This window comes from Nerophis lumbriciformis, linkage group LG23 (genome assembly GCF_033978685.3).
Source record: "Nerophis lumbriciformis linkage group LG23, RoL_Nlum_v2.1, whole genome shotgun sequence".
Classification (NCBI taxonomy): domain Eukaryota; kingdom Metazoa; phylum Chordata; class Actinopteri; order Syngnathiformes; family Syngnathidae; genus Nerophis; species Nerophis lumbriciformis.
Genome location: NC_084570.2, coordinates 13,973,910 through 13,993,166, shown reverse-complemented (window position 1 = coordinate 13,993,166; position 19,257 = coordinate 13,973,910). Strand labels below are relative to the sequence as shown.

Below are 19,257 nucleotides of genomic sequence, written 5' to 3'. Positions count from 1 at the left end.
AAAGGGGTGGTGCACTTTTTATGGAATTTTGCCTATAGTTCACAATCATTATGAAAGATATGACGGATGGCTTTTTTTTTAATGCATTCTAAATATTAAATAAAAGTTGTCTTACAGCAGAGCCAATGGGAGGTCCTCTATTCCGCCCATAAAACCCAATCCAAACACCATCCAAAAACAATACATTTTGTGACTTGAATATTAACCAAGTATTAGTGATATCGTTATTATAGGCGCTAACGCAGACAAACTATTTATAGCAGCGCCCTTGATCACGAGCTTGTGTGCCAATGTTGACATAATTTACTGATCAGCTGCTCCCTTGTTTCCTTGCTCGTCAAACTTCATTCTAGATCATAAACCATGCCTCTTACCTGGATAGGGATGTATTTCGACAAGTTGGTACACTTTGACAGCCAATTTAGACCCGGGAATGGTAAGAACCACACTAAAAGATGCTTGGTTCCACCCCCTTTGTGAGTCATTCTTCATCTAAATGGGAATATATGAACATCCTAGCAGTCAGCATCCTAATGACAGCAGACAGTGTACAGTAAGTGATGTTTTATTATGTTTGTTGGCTCTCATGAAGTCTTCAATGTGTAATAATCAGTGATGTTTTTTAAAAAAGTGAACATTATGACGTGTTTTTTAAAATGAAAAAAAAAAAAGAAATAATAAATGTTATTATAAATGTTCCCTTTACTACATTACATATATATTTACATCATGTATACATGACCTTAATGGAGGTGTTTGGATGTTTTTTTTAAGGGCTTTATAGGCGAAATAGAGCGGCTCTTATAGGTTCCGTTGTAAGCGGACTTTTGATCGCAATTATTTGACATTTAGAAAGTGTTAAACAAAAACACATCCGTCATCACGTCTTTCATATTGATCATGAACAATAGGCAAAATTCCAAAAAAAGTGCTGTTCTCTTTTAAAGGGCAGGATAGTGTATTAGTTGCATTGTTAGCTATCTCATATTTAATGACTTAGAATGCATTAAAAACAAAGAAAAACATATTTCTTTTTGTCTTACATAAGGATCGTGAATGATAGGCAAAATTCCCCAAAAAATTCCAGTTCCCTTTTAACACACAAAAGCACTGAAAATTGGTATAGTTAGGTACTGGTATCGATTCCCAGGTACAGAGGATGTACTGTATCGGTTTACATCTACAAGCAACAACAGAGCCAAGTTTACAAACCTATCAACCGATTATGACCAGAAAAAGCTAACTTTAATGTGCTTAGTATAAATAAGAATCTGATTCACATTACTTAATATAAATATGGCTAAAATGGGACTTATTTTTCTCGTTTTGGGTCCTTTGTATATGATTTTTGGACTCTTTTAGAGCAGAGATCTGCATCGCTTTCTAGCATTTTCTGCATAACTATAACATCCCAATTGTCCTGAAATGTAATTGAATGGCCCTGCTTTATGCTGTGGTGTACAGAAGAGTGAAGAGTGTGTGTTGTGTCCATAGCTTACATCGAGGATGTTGCACGCTGCGTGGACCAGAGCAAGCGCCTCATCATTGTGCTGACGCCCAGCTACGTGGTGCGGAGGGGGTGGAGCATCTTTGAGCTGGAGACGCGTCTGCGCAACATGCTGGTGACGGGGGAGATCAAGGTCATCCTCATCGAGTGTGCCGAGTTGCGCGGCATCATGAACTACCAGGAAGTGGAGGCCCTCAAACACACCATCAAAATGCTGACGGTCATCAAGTGGCGCGGGCCGGCCAGCAACAAGCTGGACTCCAAGTTCTGGAAGCAGCTGCTGTACGAGATGCCGTTCAAGCGCACCGAGCCCCTGAGCATCTCCCACGAGCAAGCGCTGGATGTCAGCGAGCAGGGCCCCTTTGGCGAGCTCCAGGCGGTGTCGGCCATCTCCATGGCGGCGGCCACCTCCACCGCCATGGCGACGGCACACCCGGACTTGCGCTCCACTATCCACAACTCGTACCACACCCAGATGAGGCAGAAACACTACTACCGCACTTACGACTACGAGCTGGCACCGGGGGGCACTATGCCGCACCTGTCCTCCGGCAGAACCCAGCACACGTACTGCAACATCCCCATGACGCTCCTGAACGGACAGCGTCCGCAGTCCAAGTCCCCGCGGCAGCAGAGTTTGGAGGAAGGCCACGGCAACAACGCCATGCTGCCGCTGTTGCCCCGGGAGACCAGCATATCTAGCGTCATCTGGTGACCGAGCGCAGCTCTTGTCGTGTCTTATCAAAGCGGAAAAAGGAATAAGAAGCTCCTCCACGCCTGTAAAAAAAAAAAAAAAAAGATGTAAACATAAACCAACGCCGGCGAACATGGCTGGGAAAGTGCCGGAATACAGGGTCCTGTACATAGCCTTTGTAATTCTTTGTAGCATTTCTTTTTGTCGATATCATTTGGGACTTGGGTTTCTGAAGCAGCGTGTTTGCGTGCCAGTGTGTGTGTGCATCAAGGGAGGGGTCGGGTCTCCAGGAGCAACGTCTCCGCTGCTGCGCCCACTGAAAAGGACACAAACTCAGGAGTCACACACGCCCCGACGAGTGGGAGCGACACCCGAGAAACACGGTGCTAGGCTACCATCGCTCTTTCTACGACGATGACATGGACTCGTTGCTTACCTTGACAAACGATTCTATCGCAGAAAAAAAGCAGACGTATATTATTTTATGAAAAGAGTCTATTTTTGTAACAGAGGGTTATTCGCGGGTGACGTTAGCAGCGGAAGTCTAGTGATGAAATCACGGTATGTCTTACATAGCCAGATGGCCAATACGGTATTGACGTGCAAAAGTCTGAGGACACCTTTAGATTTGGTACCAGGAAGTCACAACTGTTAGCAGTCGTGTTGTTATATAGCAGGGGTCCATGGAGGACAGCAACTTCTGGGACTCAAATGGAAAAAATCAATCCAATGGAGTCTTTAATAGACCAAATCGGTTTGGGTATCACTTTGATACTTAACCTGACTCTCGCCAGACCCTTTAGTTCGCTGAGCTCCACACAAGGGTCTGGGCTCGAAGGCATTGCAAACTCCTTCAAGATAGCAAAAAATAATGAACCAATCACAATCGCCGGGCGGGATTTCATAGATGTGACGTAGCGCCGAAGCGACTGTTTGATTCAAACAACAATGGTGGCATGCAGCGAGTTGAGTCGTGTTCTGACAGTGATTCTGCTATTGCAACTGTTTTGTCGAATCTATAGAATATGAATTATTTAAAAGATGAACAGAGAACGGTTTGGAAGGCATTCATTGGTGGCAAGGATGTTTTGGCTCTTCTTCGGACCGGGTTTGGATTTCCCAGCTCTCATCAGCGTCACGGGTTCATTTCGATGTGAGTGGTTGAAGTAGCACGTCATTCAAGATAACGAACAAGTGGTTTATCCAATCACACACAATTATTTTTTTTACTTCTGAAATACATCTCCTATTTAGAACTCCAAGATCCTTGTGTAGAGCTCAGCGAACTACAAGGATCTGGCAAGAGTCAGGTTAGCAACGATTCAACTATGAACAATTTTGTATTTATATTGCCGTATTTTTTGGACTATAGAACGCTGTGGGATATAAGCCACACCCACTACATATTAGGGGGAAAATAAGATTTTTCCATGTATTAGCCGCACCGGACTACAAGCCACAGTTATATACGTCGTGAAATGAGTTAATTACACAGAAACATTCTCTAAATGTTTATTTATTTACATACCTTAATTGTTTCCAAACAGTGTCTGAAACACAGCAGTAAAATGGATGATCAAACAAAACAGAAGTCATCGTCATGGACCCACTAGATGCGGAAGCTAACTCTTCAATCAGCTTAACAGACGCAATAACTCCACGGTGACGTTTTGGTCAATTTACTGAAGAATTACAGTAAGTTAACCTTTAATTGTAAATTAAGTATATTAACACAGACACTTGTAAACATTTTAGCATATTCGCTAATGCTAACGACGCTAGCTTGATTACATTATAATAGCACATACATGCACCAAAACATTCCTACAGGCCTCACACATGAGATGATTTAGTAATCATGAATTGTTTTAGTTATATAGTAAAACGTTCAAACGTTCAAACGTTGCTTGGTGTGATAAATGAAGAATACTTTGGAACAGAAACGCTTTGGACGGTTGTACCTCCGGTTCAAAGGACAAAAAAGGAAAACACATTTTCATCCCGCAGCACTTGCAGTGAGCACATTCCTCCAGAAGATGGCGCCATAGCATAAGCCATAAGACACCTTCGCAGTGTGAATACAAAACCCAAAACCAGTGAAGTTGGCACGTTGTGTAAATGGTAAATAAAAACAGAATACAATGATTTGCAAATCCTTTTCAACTTATATTCAATTGAACAGACTGCAAAGGCAATATACTTAACGTTCGAACTGAGAAACTTTTTTTTTTTTTTTTTTGCAATCATTAATTAGAATTTAATGTCAGCATTACATTGCAAAAAAGTTGGCACAGGGGCATGTTACCACTGTGTTACATGGCCTTTCCTTTTAACAACACTCAGTAAACATTTGGGAACTGAGGACACCAATTTTTGAAGTTTTTCAGGTGGAATTCTTTCCCATTCTTGCTTGATGTACAGCTTAAGTTGTTCAACAGTCCGGGGTCTCCGTTGTGGTATTTTAGGCTTCTCATTGCGCCACACATTTTCAATGGGAGACAGGTCTGGACTACAGGCAGGCCAATATATGTTGCTCCAAAACCTGTATGTAACTTTCAGCATTAATGGTGCCTTCACAGATGTGTAAGTTACCCATGTCTTGTCTCCACAGTTTCCAAAAACAATTTAAAATAGGAACTTGTCTGACCACAGAACACTTTTCCACTTTGCATCAGTCCATCTTAGATGAGCTCGGGCCCAGCAAAGCCGACGGCGTTTCTGGGTGTTGTTGATAAATGGCTTTCACTTTGTATAGTAGAGTTTTAACTTGCACTTACAGATGTAGCAACCAACTGTAGTTACTGACAGTGGTTTTCTGAAGTGTTTCTGAGCCCATGTGGTGATATCCTTTACACACTGATGTCGCTTTTTCATGCAGTACTGCCTGAGGGATTGAAAGTCACGGGCATTGCCGTTTACGTGCAGTGATTTCTCCAGATTCTCTGAACCTTTTGATGATATTACGGACCGTAGATGGTGAAATCCCTAAATTCCTTGCAATACCTCGTTGAGAAATGTTGTTCTTAAAATGTTCGACAATTTGCTCGCGCATTTGTTCACATTTGCCCCATCCTTGTTTGTGAATGACTGAGCATTTCATGGAATCTGTTTTTATACCCAATCATGGAACCCACCTGTTCCCAATTAGCCTGTTCAATTTTTTTCAACTTTCTCTGTCTTTTTTGCCACTTGTGTCAGCTTTTTTTAAACATGTTGCAGGCTTCAAATTCCAAATGAGCTAATATTTGCATAAAAATAACAAAGTTTACCAGTTCGAACGTTAAGTATCTTGTCTTTGCAGTCTATTCAATTGAATATAGGTTGAAAAGGATTTGCAAATCATTGTATTTTGTTTTTATTCACGATTTACACAGCGTGCCAACTTCACTGGTTTTGTACAAAACATTATGGCAGTTAGCGATAAACAAATCCATAAATTAGCCGCACCGTTTTATAAGCCGCGGGGTTCAAAGCATAGGAAATAAGTAGCGGCTTATAGTCCGAAAAATGGGGTAACTATTTATGGTACTTATATTAAATATATGTCTTCTTAGATTTTCAGTCCGTTTCGATATCAACACCCATCTCTAATCCTGCCTGCTGTATCGAGCTTGTCTACTATTGTTGGTCGTAAAGATCGTGTTGCCCTGAGACTTTTGCACTGTACTGTATTTTGTTGTATCCTACTAATAATAATAATAATAATAATAGGGGCGAGTTGTGACACTGTTAGCGCACCGCTGGTAGCACCTTGGAAGGGTTGGCAGCACCTCGATGCAACTACGCTGTTGATGATCGGGTCTGAGGAAAGCGCGTCGCCGCCCGCTCCCGGTTCCTGCTGTCGGACTCGGGCTAAACCAGCACTCCTTCCTAGAGGACAGCTCTGTTAAGCCCAGCACCAACTTGTCTTGCCAGCAGGACACAGGCCAGTTACACAATAGGGCTTTGACCTTTGAACTCAGGACCATGTTATGTGTTGTTAGTTTACCGTGCGAAAAAAAAAAAGCAGGACTCGGTCATGGCTCCATCCGGCACCAACAGGATCAATCGCTATGGCAACAGTCAAACTGATCTGTGTTCTACTTCATCCCAAAGGTGTTTGACAGGGTTGAGGTCAGGGCTCTCAACTTCTTCCACATCCAACTCATAATAATAACGGATCGAGACACTTGACTCGCTCGAGTCACAGGGCGCGTGCAAGTTCGCACATTGAGTCGAACGCCGTTTGGAACAGTTGGTGACATGTCGGCTGGTCTCCTTTTTTTTGGATTAAGCTAGCGGTCGCAGGGGCGAGTAAGTGAGGGAGTTAACGGAGACCAGTACCCGTGAGTCAGGTTTGGTTGAACAAAAAAAGGTCTACAGCAGTGGTTCTCAAACTTTTTTCACCAAGTACCACCTCGGAAAACACCAAGAAACACCCTAATGACCATTAATAAAATACAGTAGCGTAGTAGGGCTAAGTATTCGTTAAAAACAACGCGGGGTTTTATTAAACAAGTATATTTAATATTTTTGCCCCCAGTTTGAAAAGTAACACTGTGTTTGAATACAGGAAAACAAAACACTACTTTAATCAAGTTATTCTTTGGCGTACCACTAGATGGAGCCCACGTACCACAGTTTGAGAACCATTGGTCTGGACTGTCAAACAATGAGCTGTTAAGAACCAGGCTTATGATATTTCCATCCTCTCGATACATGACTGAGCAAACACAAACAGGACACGTCCTGCACTGGGCCGGATGACGTGCGTCCTCACAGCAATGTGGGGGCGCCGTTTTGCCAGTTTTTTTTTTCTCCCAACAGTGCTGCTAGTTTTTATGAACGTAAAACTGAATTATGAACTATACCTTACACAAGTGATATTTCAAACGATACGGACAAGGAGTGATACTGTGTATTTCGATACCTCGATGTGTGTGTCACTTTAAAAAAAAAAAAAAACACCATGTGACCGATACAGCTGCTATGTCATTTGACTGTTTTTATCAGAGGGCGCGTCTGAGCGTGCGAGCGACAGCTCGTACGGAAAGGAGTGGCGTGCTGCTTTTGACATCGGTTTACATGACAAGAGTTGAAAAAAAACGAAAAATTCCAAAGTTTGGGATTATTTTTGGATTTGATATCGCCAAATAAGGTAACATTTCCTGTTTACTATTTGGCTCATTTCAGATTCCTTTCTGCACAGATACTTGCTCTCAAAAAAACAATCATATTTGCTATCAATTTTATTTGCTTTTTTGACTCCAGCAGATGGTGCCATTACGAAACACCAACACAGTATCAGTGTGGCGTCAATACAGCCAGTGAGTGTACCACACACTCACTTATCCAACACTACTGTACACAATCTTTGGCTATTGTTAGTCATGAGCGACATCAAATTGGCTTTATACGATATTGTTCCTCTAAATCATTTTCATCTTCCCGTGCGATCATTTGTCATTCAAATTGAGTTTAGTCTCAAATTCAAATTCAGGTTGCAAACAGAATTTGAATTGCAGTTCAAATTTGAATTCAAGGATGTACAAATGTCATTCCATTTAATATTATTGGTACAGTGTATTCCATACATGATAATTTTACATATTTGATAGTATTGCCCTGCACCTTTGTTTCTTCAACTTTTTGGTCTAAAAGATGGAGTTTTGTTTACCTCATTTACACATTATATTTTAATGACAGCAGATATAATAAAGAATAAAAGCATCTATTAATCAGATCATTAAATTCTAAGTATTTTCACTTTTTAATGAGGGGAAATGATGGAAGCATACTTCATTCCCCAGAATACTTTTCTTAATCCATATATTGTCTCATTTGAGTGCCCGTATTTTTAATATATCAGGCAATTATTACTTTTTTGTAAATTCTCCGAATTGCAAAGAATCTAATTATTCTTGTATTTCAAATTCAATATCCTGTGGGGTGGATTCACTTGAATTTCACATTCCAATTCGTACAAATATATTTAATTGAATTCCTCATTTATAATTGTCCCCCGACCTGCTGCGGAGAACCAACAGATATAAAAGTCAAGATATGTGACGGTTGATTTTGCCGTTTGGCTTTCTGAGGGAGAAAGGTGGATAAGAAAAAAGTATGTCAAAATACTTACAAGTTCGGCTGAATCCCAATCCTGCCTAGGTCCTTCTCCCTCCAATTTAGGACCAAGACTTAGTGCCAGAAAACACGCCCTTAGAAATGATACGCCACTCATTTTATATATGTGATTATTGTTATTAGTAGTAGTATTAGACCAATAATAAACTATAAAAAGGAAACATTACAATATTCAAAAGCTATCATGTGTACCATAGTTGCGTAGGTAACTTGTATGATGATCAATAGAAAGAAAGAAACATGCTAAACAAGTCTAATGTAAAATCTGAAGGTAAATCTACCTTCTAATCTAATCTACCAGCTGTTTATTCACACAGGAAATGTAGTAAATTGTAGTGAAGTCTGTTTTGCTGGTCTGACATCGTAGGTTTTTTTTTGCTAAAGTCGCGTTAGCTAGTTCCTAAAACAAATGATTTTAAAATAAAAAGATTCTAAACATTGTTTGTGTAAATTTCTCAAAAGCAGATTTTCTGTCTAATCATTCATGAAATGTGGTTAATTGTAGTAAAGTTCATGTTTTGCTAGTATGACATTTGTAGTTTGCTAGCTACAGCTGTGTTAGCTAGCTCCCAAGTCAAGCGATTTTAAAATAAAAACAACATTCTAAACACGACTAATGTAAATTCCGAAAACAAATTAACTGCCTAATCTTTCATGAAATGTAGTAAAATCTTTTTGCTGTTGGTCTGACATTGTAGTTTTTTTGCTAAAGTCGCGTTAGCTAGCTCCTAAAACAAGTGATTTTAAAAGAAAAAGATTCCAAACATGGCTTGTGTAAATTCTTAAAAGCAGATTATCTGTCTAATCATTCATGAAATGTGGTTAATTGTAGTAAAGTTCATGTTTTGCTAGTATGACATTTGTAGTTCGCTAGCTACAGCTGTGTTAGCTAGCTCCCAAGACAAGCGATTTTAAAATAAAAACATTCTAAACACGGCTAATGCAAATTCCGAAAACAAATTAACCGTCTAATCTTTCATGAAATGTAGTAAATTGTAGTGAAGTCTGTTTGCTGCTAGTCTGACATTGTAGTTTTTTTTGCTAAAGTCACGTTAGCTAGCTCTTAAAACAAATGATTTTAAAAGAAAAAGATTTTAAACATGGCTTGTGTAAATTCTTAAAAGCAGATTATCTGTCTAATCATTCATGAAATGTGGTAAATTGTAGTAAAGTTAATGTTTTGCTAGTATGACATTTGTAGTTTGCTAGCTACAGATGTGTTAGCTAGTTCCCAAGACAAGCGATTTTAAAATAAAAACAACATTCTAAACACGACTAATGTAAATTCCGAAAACAAATTAACTGCCTAATCTTTCATGAAATGTAGTAAAATTGTAGTGAAGCCAATTTGCTGCTAATGTGACATTGTAGTTTTCTTGTGAAAGTCACGGTAGTTAGCCCCTAAAACAAGTGATTTTAAAAGAAAAACATTCTAAACATGGCTTGTGTAAATTTTGAAAAGCAGATTAGCTGTCCAATCATTTATGAAATGTGGTAAATTGTAGTGCAGTCCATTTTTTGCTAATATGAAATTTGTAGTTTACTAGCTACAGCTGTGTTAGCTAGCTCCCAAGACAAGCAATTTTAAAATAAAAACATTCTAAACACGGCTAATGTAAATTCTGAAAACAAATTAACTGTCTTAGCATTCATGAAATGTAGTTAAGTCTGTTTGCGAGTTGTCTGACATTGTAGTTTACTAGCTACAGCTGCGTTGGCTACCTTGTATGACTAGTGGTTTTAAAATAAAAGCATTCTAAACATGGCAAATGTAATTTCTGAAAGTAGATTAGCTGTTTACAATGTGGTCAATTGTATTGAAGTCGAATTGCTGCTCATTTACTAGCGACAGCTGCGTTAGCTAGCTCGCATTATGAGCTTCATTCAAACAAAATCCAAAACCCGGCAATGTTTCCGTAACGTAACAAATGATTGAATACCTGATAAAACAAGAGTGTCATTCAGGGCTGCAACAACTAATCGATTAAATCGATTAAAATCGATTATAAAAATAGTTGGCGATTAATTTAGTTTTTTTGTTTTTGTTTTTTTTAATAAACCTATATTTATAAACTGCAACATTTACAAACAGCTGAGAAACAATAATCAAAATAAGTATGGTGCCAGTATGCTGGTTTTTTTCTCAATAAAATACTGGAAAGGATAGAAATGTAGTTTGTCTCTTTTATCCGATTATTAATCGATTAATCGAAGTAATAATCGACAGATTAATCGATTATCAAAAAAGTTGTTAGTTGCAGCCCTAGTGTCATTACCATAAACATCAGCAATTAAACCTTCTCTTAACCCTAAAAGAGAATTTGGACACCACTTGCTGGAAGTGAACGCACACAACCGAGGGCGAAGGCTAAGACAAGGACCATGGGGAGAATTGGGATTCAGCCTGGATTAAAGTGAAAGTTGTTTTAGTTATTGTTCTGTATTTCCTGCTTTTGTCATCTTTCTCACTAAAATGCAACAACAGGACAGATGTATTTTGTCTTTAGCGGTCAACCGTTTGAATGATAAAAAAGCAGAAAGGATGGCGTCGTGCACACATGACTAAAACATACAAAGATGAAGACTTGGAAGAAGACAATCGAGCATTATGGGGGGAGTTCAAAAGTCACCTTGTTGGAAGAGGACGCCCCTTTTTTTTTCTTTTCACAGTGGATATTTGTGGTGACACGGCTGTGATGAAGAGGAGTAAAAATGACAAATATATAGCACACAATGAATCCAGGCACTTTCACTACAGCGCAGAGCCAGTGGTCTCTTCTCTTTGTTTGTTTTCTATCATGTATATGCAATGTACATGAAAACAGATGTTATTCATTAAAAAAAATTTAAAAACACCATCCGAGTCATTTGTGTGTGAAAGAAGAGTCGTGTGTAACCTTTCTCCTCTTTTAAGTTACATGTATAGTAGCATAGTGTCGATATGTTTCAAATATTGTACGGTTTATGCTTCTGAGTTATTTACCATCACAGGTGGGGAGTACTAACCTGACTCTCGCCAGATCCTTGTAGTTCGCCGAGCTCCACACAAGGATTTGGGATCGAGGGCAATGCAAACTCCTTCAAGAAATAATGAACATATCAGGACCGCCGGGCGGGATTTCATAGATGTGACGTAGTGATTCTGCTATGGCAACTGTTTTGTCCAATCTATCAATCTACTGAAATTGTTGCGTTGTAAAAGTTGTCAAACTTTTCGCTCTGGCGTTATCCAATATGTCGGCAGTTCTGTTTTGGATTTCCCAGTGTCGCTCTCATCAGCGTCACGGGTTGATTTAGATGTGAGTGGTTGAAATAGCACGTCATTCAAGATAACGGACAAGTGGTTTATCCAATCACATACAATTATTTTTTTTACAAGGCCCCGCCTTCTGAAATACATCTCCTATTGAGAAGTCCCAGATCCTTGTGTGGAGCTCAGCGAACTACAAGGATCTGGCGAGAGTCAGGTTAGGGGAGTACCACACTACATTTACTTTTTTTAAACAATTCTACTTGTCACTAGTTTTAATTCAACATTCTTTTTGGAGTTGCTTATTTTTCTGGAGTAGAAACACTTTTCATTCAGAGCATATGTATTTATTTATTTCTAATATATTGATTACTGCAAGCAAAGACATTAATTTGGCTCGTTGGAGATACTTCTTCCAGCAGGCACTGTCACATGACTGTTTCACCACCTGTGTGAAGGTGCCCCCCTTGCCGTTGCAAATATTAAAACAACACTGCCATTCGTTTGTGCCGTAAACATTTTCGTTTGTGCCGTTTTCTGACAAGTGATATCATCCAACACACCCCGACCCCATGTCAAAATCTCCCCAAAATGACGTTTCATGAGTTTGTGCTGCAAATTGTTATCGGCCTGCCGATATTATCGGACATTGCCGATAAACGCATTTATCGGCCGATAAATGCGTTAAAATGTAATATCGGAAATTATCGGTATCGTTTTTTTTATTATCTGTATCGGGTTTTTTTGTTAGTTTTTTTTTATTTTTTTTTATTCAATCAACATAAAAAACACAAGATACACTTACAATTAGTGCACCAACCCAAAAAAACCTTCCTCCCCCATTTACACTCATTCACACAAAAAGGTTGTTTCTTTCTGTTATTAATATTCTGGTTCCTACATTATATATCAATATATATCAATACAGTCCGTAAGCACACATGATTGTGCGCGCTGCTGGTCCACTAATAGTACTAACCTTTAACAGTTAATTTGACTCATTTTCATTAATTACTAGTTTCTATGTAACTGTTTTTATATTGTTTTATTTTCTTTTTTATTCAAGAAAATGTTACTTTATTTTATTAATTTTTTTTAAAGTCCCTTATCTTCACCATACCTGGTTGTCCAAATTAGGCATAATAATGTGTTAATTCCACGACTGTATATATCGGTATCGGTAATTAAAGAGTTGGACAATATCGGAATATCGGATATCGGCAAAAAGCCATTATCGGACATCCCTATTTACATGTTAACAATTTATAGTTTATATGTTAACGTTTATTGTTCATAACCACCTCGTTCAAATATCCCAAAACTTGTTCCAGACGTTTGTGCTGCAAATATTTGTGTCTAATTATAATATAAGTTTTAATGTTAACGTTGTATAGTTTTTATTTAACGAACGCTTATTATTCATAACCAGCCCACCCCCGACTAACATTCCATTCGTTTGTGTTGCAATTTTTATTGTCTATTATAGTTTTTATGTTAACGTTTTACAGTTTTTATGTTAACATTTATTCCTAACCAGCCCCCCCCACCTTGTCAAAATGTCCCCAAATTTGTTCCAAACATTTGTGCTGCAATTTTTTTGTCTAATTATACTGTTTATGTTTTTAACGTTTATTATTGATAAGCAGACCCCCACCTTGTCAAAATGTCTCCAAACGGACGTCCTTTTAGTTGGTGCTACGTTTGTACTGCATATTTTTATCGTCTACCATAGTTTTTATTTTAATGTTTTATCATTTTTATGTTAACGCTTTATATTTTTATGTTATTAACATGTATTAAACATAACCAGACCCTTAACCCCCCCCCCCCCCCCACCTTGTCAAACTCTCCCCAAACTTGTTCCAAATGTTTGTGCTCCAAATTATTGTGTCTAATTATAATAAATGTTTACTTTTTATAGTTTTTATGTTATTAACATGTATTATTTATAATCTCCCCAATTGTGTCCCATTCGTTTGTGCTACTGTACTTTTGTGCTGCAATTGTTTTTTGTCAAATTATTAATAGTTTTTATGTTTTTAATGTTTTAAAGATTTTATGTTAACGTTTAAGTCAAAATGTCCCCAAACTTAGGTCCCATTCATTAGTGCTATGTTTATGCTGCACATGTTTTAACATTTTAGAGTTTTTATGTTGTTAACGTTTATTCCTCATAACCAGCCCTTTCCAAATTTGTTCCAAACATTTGTGCTGCAATTTTTTGTTGTCTAAATGTTTGTTTTGTGTACATTTTTTAATGTCATTCATAACGTCTCAAAATCTCCCCAAACTTTTCCCATTTGTTTGTGTTGTAAAATTTGTTTGTGTTCTTATTATAGTTTTTATGTTAATGTTTTATAGTTTTAATGTTAACATTTTATTATTCATAACCAAAATCTCCCCAAAGGTGCCCCATTCGTTTGAGCTACAAAACATTTTTGTCTAACTACCATATTTTTTATGTTTTAGGGGCTAGTTATTAACATGTTAATAGCATACAAAAATGATATACATTTATATGAAAAATGTTGTAGCACATACGAGTGCGACAAGTTTTGAGAAATTTTAACAAGGGGGGGAGGGCTACATGCAGTCACTAGTCAGAAAATGCATTTTACAATAACTTAAAAACAGTAATATCACAAATGAAAATGTGTACGGCACAAACGAATGGCAGTTTTATTTTAACATTTGCAATATGGAGGGCCAACTTCACACAAGTAATTTCACCAATCCAACGCAAGTACTAGTGACCTTTGACTCTATTTCACCAATCAAACGCAGCCTGGTCGTCACATGACCTCCCTCACACTGTAAAAAGTGACATCATACGAGGCGAGGTAAATGTTTACTTACGAACTTGGAAAAAGTACATTTAGGTCATGTTTGTGATGTGTGTCAGTAGAAATGTTCGCATTTCTACTTAGTAGAATTCCACTTCCAACTAGCTCCATCACCAAGGCAAGGCTGGTGATGGAGCTAAGGGACTCCTCCGACAGGGCGGTGGCGGATGCAAGGGCCAGAGTCGAGACTGGAAGGAAGTGGAGGGCCAAGGAGGAGGTCCAGAAGGCGATGGGGAGACTGCAACATCAAGAAGTCGTGGGCATGGTCCAGACAGGCCGGGCAGGCCTTGGATGGAGTGATCCACCCATCCTATGGTCCAAGGCAGGCAGGAAAGAGAGGAAGGACCTTGCTGTTGCTGAGCTCACCAGGATTGAGCAGGAGGAGCTCAGAGTAAGGTCTGTGGCACAGGGGCAGCAGGGAAGGTGGACAACTTGGGAGGGTGTCTCGAACCGAGCAATCGGCTGGGCAGATTTCTGGAAACTGCCACAGGCTCGGCTCAGTTTCCTCATCAGGGCAACATATGACACCCTCCCGAGCCCAAAAAACCTCCACCAATGGCTTGGCACAGAGCAATCCTGCGACCTCTGTGGGACCATCAATGCCTCACTCCAGCACGTTCTGTCAGGCTGCAAAATGGCGCTGACACAGGGTCGGCTCAGATGGCGGCACGACCAAGTGCTCAGCAAGCTGGCAGAGGTGCTGGAGAAAAGTCGGCAGGAGGCAAACAACCAGAGTCCAGCAGAAAGCCAATGCAGGATCTACATCCTAAGGCAGGGGGAACCTGCGACACATTCCAGCAAGAGAACACCCGCCAAGCTATTAACACCAGGGGCGGCGTGGAAGATGGAAGTGGACCTAGGTAGGCAGCTCCAGTTCCCACAGGATATATGCAGCACCACCTTAAGACCAGATGTGGTGCTGTGGTCTGCAGCTCTGAAGTCAGTAGTACTGATTGAGCTGACAGTGCCATGGGAGGAGGGACTGGAAGCTGCCTACGACAGAAAGAAGGCAAAGTATGCAGACCTGGTTGCGGAGTGCAGAGAAAGTGGATGGAGGGTGAGACTGTATCCGGTGGAGGTGGGAGCCAGAGGCTTTGTGGGCAGAACAACACCACGCCTGCTCAAGGACCTGGGACTACGTGGAGCCACCCTGAGCAGATCCACCAAGGAGCTCTCAGAAGTAGCAGAGAAAGCTAGCCACTGGCTCTGGCTCAAACGACGCGAGAAGGCTTGGGGAGCAACATCCAAGTAGGTTTTGCTGCAGGGGGTGTCAGGGAGACGTCCCTGTTTACTGCCCCGCCACCGGGAGATGTTCTGGGCTAAGGGGCGAAACATCAATGAGAGGTAGTCCTCAGCTGAAGACCCTGCAGCAAAACCTTTTCTGGTATGCGGTCAGGTTTAGGCCTGCCTCAGGGAAGAGGACGTCCCTGCCATGCACAGTCCACCACAGGCACCGGTGGAGGTGCGACAGGCCTAAGGCCCAGCGGCAAGACCACCTTGATGTAATTAAAAAGGTTACATGTTCCTTGGCAAGTTTCACTGCAATAAGGCGCTTTTGGTAGCAGTCCACAAGCTTCTGGCCAGTTTCTGGTTGAATTTTTGACCACTCCTCTTGACAAAATTGGTGCAGTTCAGCTAAATGTGTTGCTTTTCTGACATGGACTTGTTTCTTCAGCATTGTCCACACGTTTAAGTCAGGACTTTGGGAAGGCCATTCTAAAACCTTAATTCTAGCCTGATTTAGCTATTCCTTTACCACTTTTGACGTGTGTTTGGGGTCATTGTCCTGTTGGAACACCCAACTGTGCCCAAGACCCAACCTCCGGGCTGATGATTTTAGGTTGTCCTGAAGAATTTGTCCTTTTTCATTGTCCAATTTACTCTCTGTTGAGCACCAGTTCCATTGGCAGCAAAACAGGCCCAGAGCATAATACTACCACCACCATGCTTGACGGTAGGAGTGGTGTTCCTGGGATTAAAGGCTTCAGCTTTTCTCCTCCAAACATATTGCTGGGTATTGATGCCAAACAGCTAAATTTTTGTTTCATCTGACCACAGAACTTTCCCCCAGAAGGTCTTATCGTCCATGTGATGTCAGATGAAACATGGTCAACAATTCAACCAGAAGCTTGCCAGAAGCTTGTGGATGGCTACCAAAAGCGCCTTATTGCAGTGAAACTTGCCAAGGGACATGTAACCAAATATTAACATTGCTGTATGTATACTTTTGACCCAGCAGATTTGGTCACATTTTCAGTAGACCCATAATAAAGTCATAAAAGAACCAAACTTCATGAATGTTTTTTGTGACCAACAAGTATGTGCTCCAATTACTCTATCACAAAAAAATAAGAGTTGTAGAAATTATTAGAAACTCAAGACAGCCATGACATTATATTCTTTACAAGTGTATGTAAACTTTTGATCGCGACTGTATGCTAACGTCAGCCCAGATATAATGTCATAAATCACTGAAATGTCTGTTTTTTTGTAGGATTGTAGTAAGATCTCACACACAGCATTAATGGTTGTAGTGATAGTACCATTAAAAAAAACTACTAAACCAAATCTAAAGTTACTCACGAGTTACTCAGTATACTAGAGTATTTTGTTTTTTTAACTTAATACTCCTACTCAAATAATCATTGGATGATTACTTTTTAATTTCACTAGATATGCAAATCTTCTATTATGGTGTCTCAAGTCAAATAAACTAGCTGCATGGACATACAATTTCACTAGTTTATATGATTTATTTCCTAAAATCTAGTATTTTTTATCTTATATTGTGTCAGCTCTTTTTTTGAATTTCCTGCTTTGTCGCTAATAAGAATAAAATAGAATTCACTGACCTTTCTGTACTGCGAGTTCGATCCCCGACCAGCGTCAGGAATGACAGCCGGTGGAAACATTAAGCTAAATCATCCTGCGGGAAAAAGCAGAGACAGTTATTTTGTACTGTTAGTAATATTTTACATAAAACAGGTTTGAGTCGTATGGTCTAAAACAATGTTTTTCAACCACAGTGCCGCGGCACACTCGTGTGCCGTGAGATACAGTCTGGTGTGCCGTGTATCTAACACTTAAACTAAAAATAAACAAAAGGCGAGTGCCGCTAAGAAAAGGCATTGAAGCTTAGGGATGGCTATTCAAAACGAAACTAAAACTGAACTGGCTACAAAGTAAAAAAAAAAACAGAATGCTGGACAACAGCAAAGACTTACAGAGTGTGGAGCAGACGGCGTCCACAAATTACATCCGTACATGACATGACAATCAACAATGTCCCCACAAAGAAGGATTGCGTCCGCACAACTTAAATAGTCTTGATTGCGAAAACAAAGCAGGTGCGGGGAATAGCATTCAAGGAAAACATGAAACTGCTCCAGGAAAATACCAACAAAAGAGGAAAAAACACCAAAATAGGAGCGCGAGACAAGAACTAAAACACTACATATATGAGAACACCAAAAAAAACCTCCAAATAAGTTACACTGTAATGTGACATGTCGTGACAGTACACCTACTTTGAAACAAGTGATGCATGCTTGGTTATGGTTTGATTGCGAGAACACTTTTTATTGTGAATATCGGCTACTGAGTTTCATTTTTTTATGTTTTCTGCTGGTGGTCTGCCTCAGAATTTTTTCAATGAAAAGAACATGCCTTGGCTCAAAAAAGGTTGAAAAACACTGGTTTAAAATACCGATAATAAAACCCATTTTATTCCTGATATGTATTATGGGCTTGTGTGCAAAGTAATAACACTTGTTTACATACGAAAGGTCACAAGCAATTAAGCAAAATAAAGGTATGGCCGCGGCCAAGCTAGCTTCTTCATGCTAACTATTAGTATTGTTAACATTTCTGTTTCATAGGCATGATGCCCAGATTAAAATAATACATTTATATTTTATATATTTTGTTTTACTATATTGGCCCTGTAAATATTGTGAACATTTAATAATGTACATATAATATTAAATATTACACAGTAATTTGCTTTGTCATCTACAAAATAAAGCTAAAAAGGCCTACATTAGACTGGTTTTAGCATCTTTACTGCACAAAATGTATCAATATGACCACCCATCCTTGAATGTATCTGTATTCCGACCTCAGTGGAAAAGTTCTGGGCAAACTGGTGTAAATTAATTACTGTAATATAATATTAGCTTACCTGTCCTGGTGGTGTTCTAATACTTCTGACCATGAAGTGTCCCACTTGCACTTCGCAGTAATAAAACATTCAATGCGTATTGGTGTTTAACATCGATAATTAATACATTTACTCATTGTTTTTAAATCTGGAACCGTATTTACAAGACCACACTTGTAAATGCCACTTTATTAGGCTATGTTGACGGCATCGGCATAGCTCTTAATCAAAAAAGCAACCATACAAGTGAAGCACTGCCATCTAGTGGTCACTTTGTCTTCCTACACTTCCACCCAGGACAAAAGCAGTGAAACGGTTATCGTGTGAATTGTGTTGTGTGATTTAATACTGGAAAAGACTGTTAAAATATATTTTCAAGATTTTGAGGATGGCAGAGAAGCCATAAATATGGTATTCAAACAAACATTAAAAAAAACAAATACAGTTCGGTGCCAGAGTATAAATTGTTTGACGTCACTTCCGTGTCTTGCTCGTCCATATCGTTGAAGCACTATTTTGATTAGGAAAAAACATTTAAAAAAAAAATGTATTTAACTTATTATAGGAGGCTAGATACACTAACTTATTGCTATCACACATTAGTTTAACTTAATGGCAGTACTTTCGAGAAAATGATGCTTGTCATTTTTGCCGGGTTGCAATCACGTGACAGAGCGAGAC

The 19,257-nt window shown here is 39.4% G+C and overlaps 1 protein-coding gene across 2 annotated transcripts in view; it reads left to right on the top strand.

Moving 5' to 3' along the window:
- Positions 1-11,204, top strand: part of LOC133622367 (interleukin-1 receptor accessory protein-like 1) — a 555,729-nt gene extending 544,525 nt beyond the window's left edge. For both annotated transcript variants that reach the window (XM_061985016.1, XM_061985015.1), the window contains one exon: positions 1,495-11,204. In XM_061985016.1, coding sequence (XP_061841000.1) covers positions 1,495-2,222 — 728 coding nt within the window. In that variant the 3' untranslated portion in view covers positions 2,223-11,204. The remainder of the gene's footprint in view (positions 1-1,494) is intronic.
- The last annotated feature ends 8,053 nt before the right edge of the window (positions 11,205-19,257 follow it).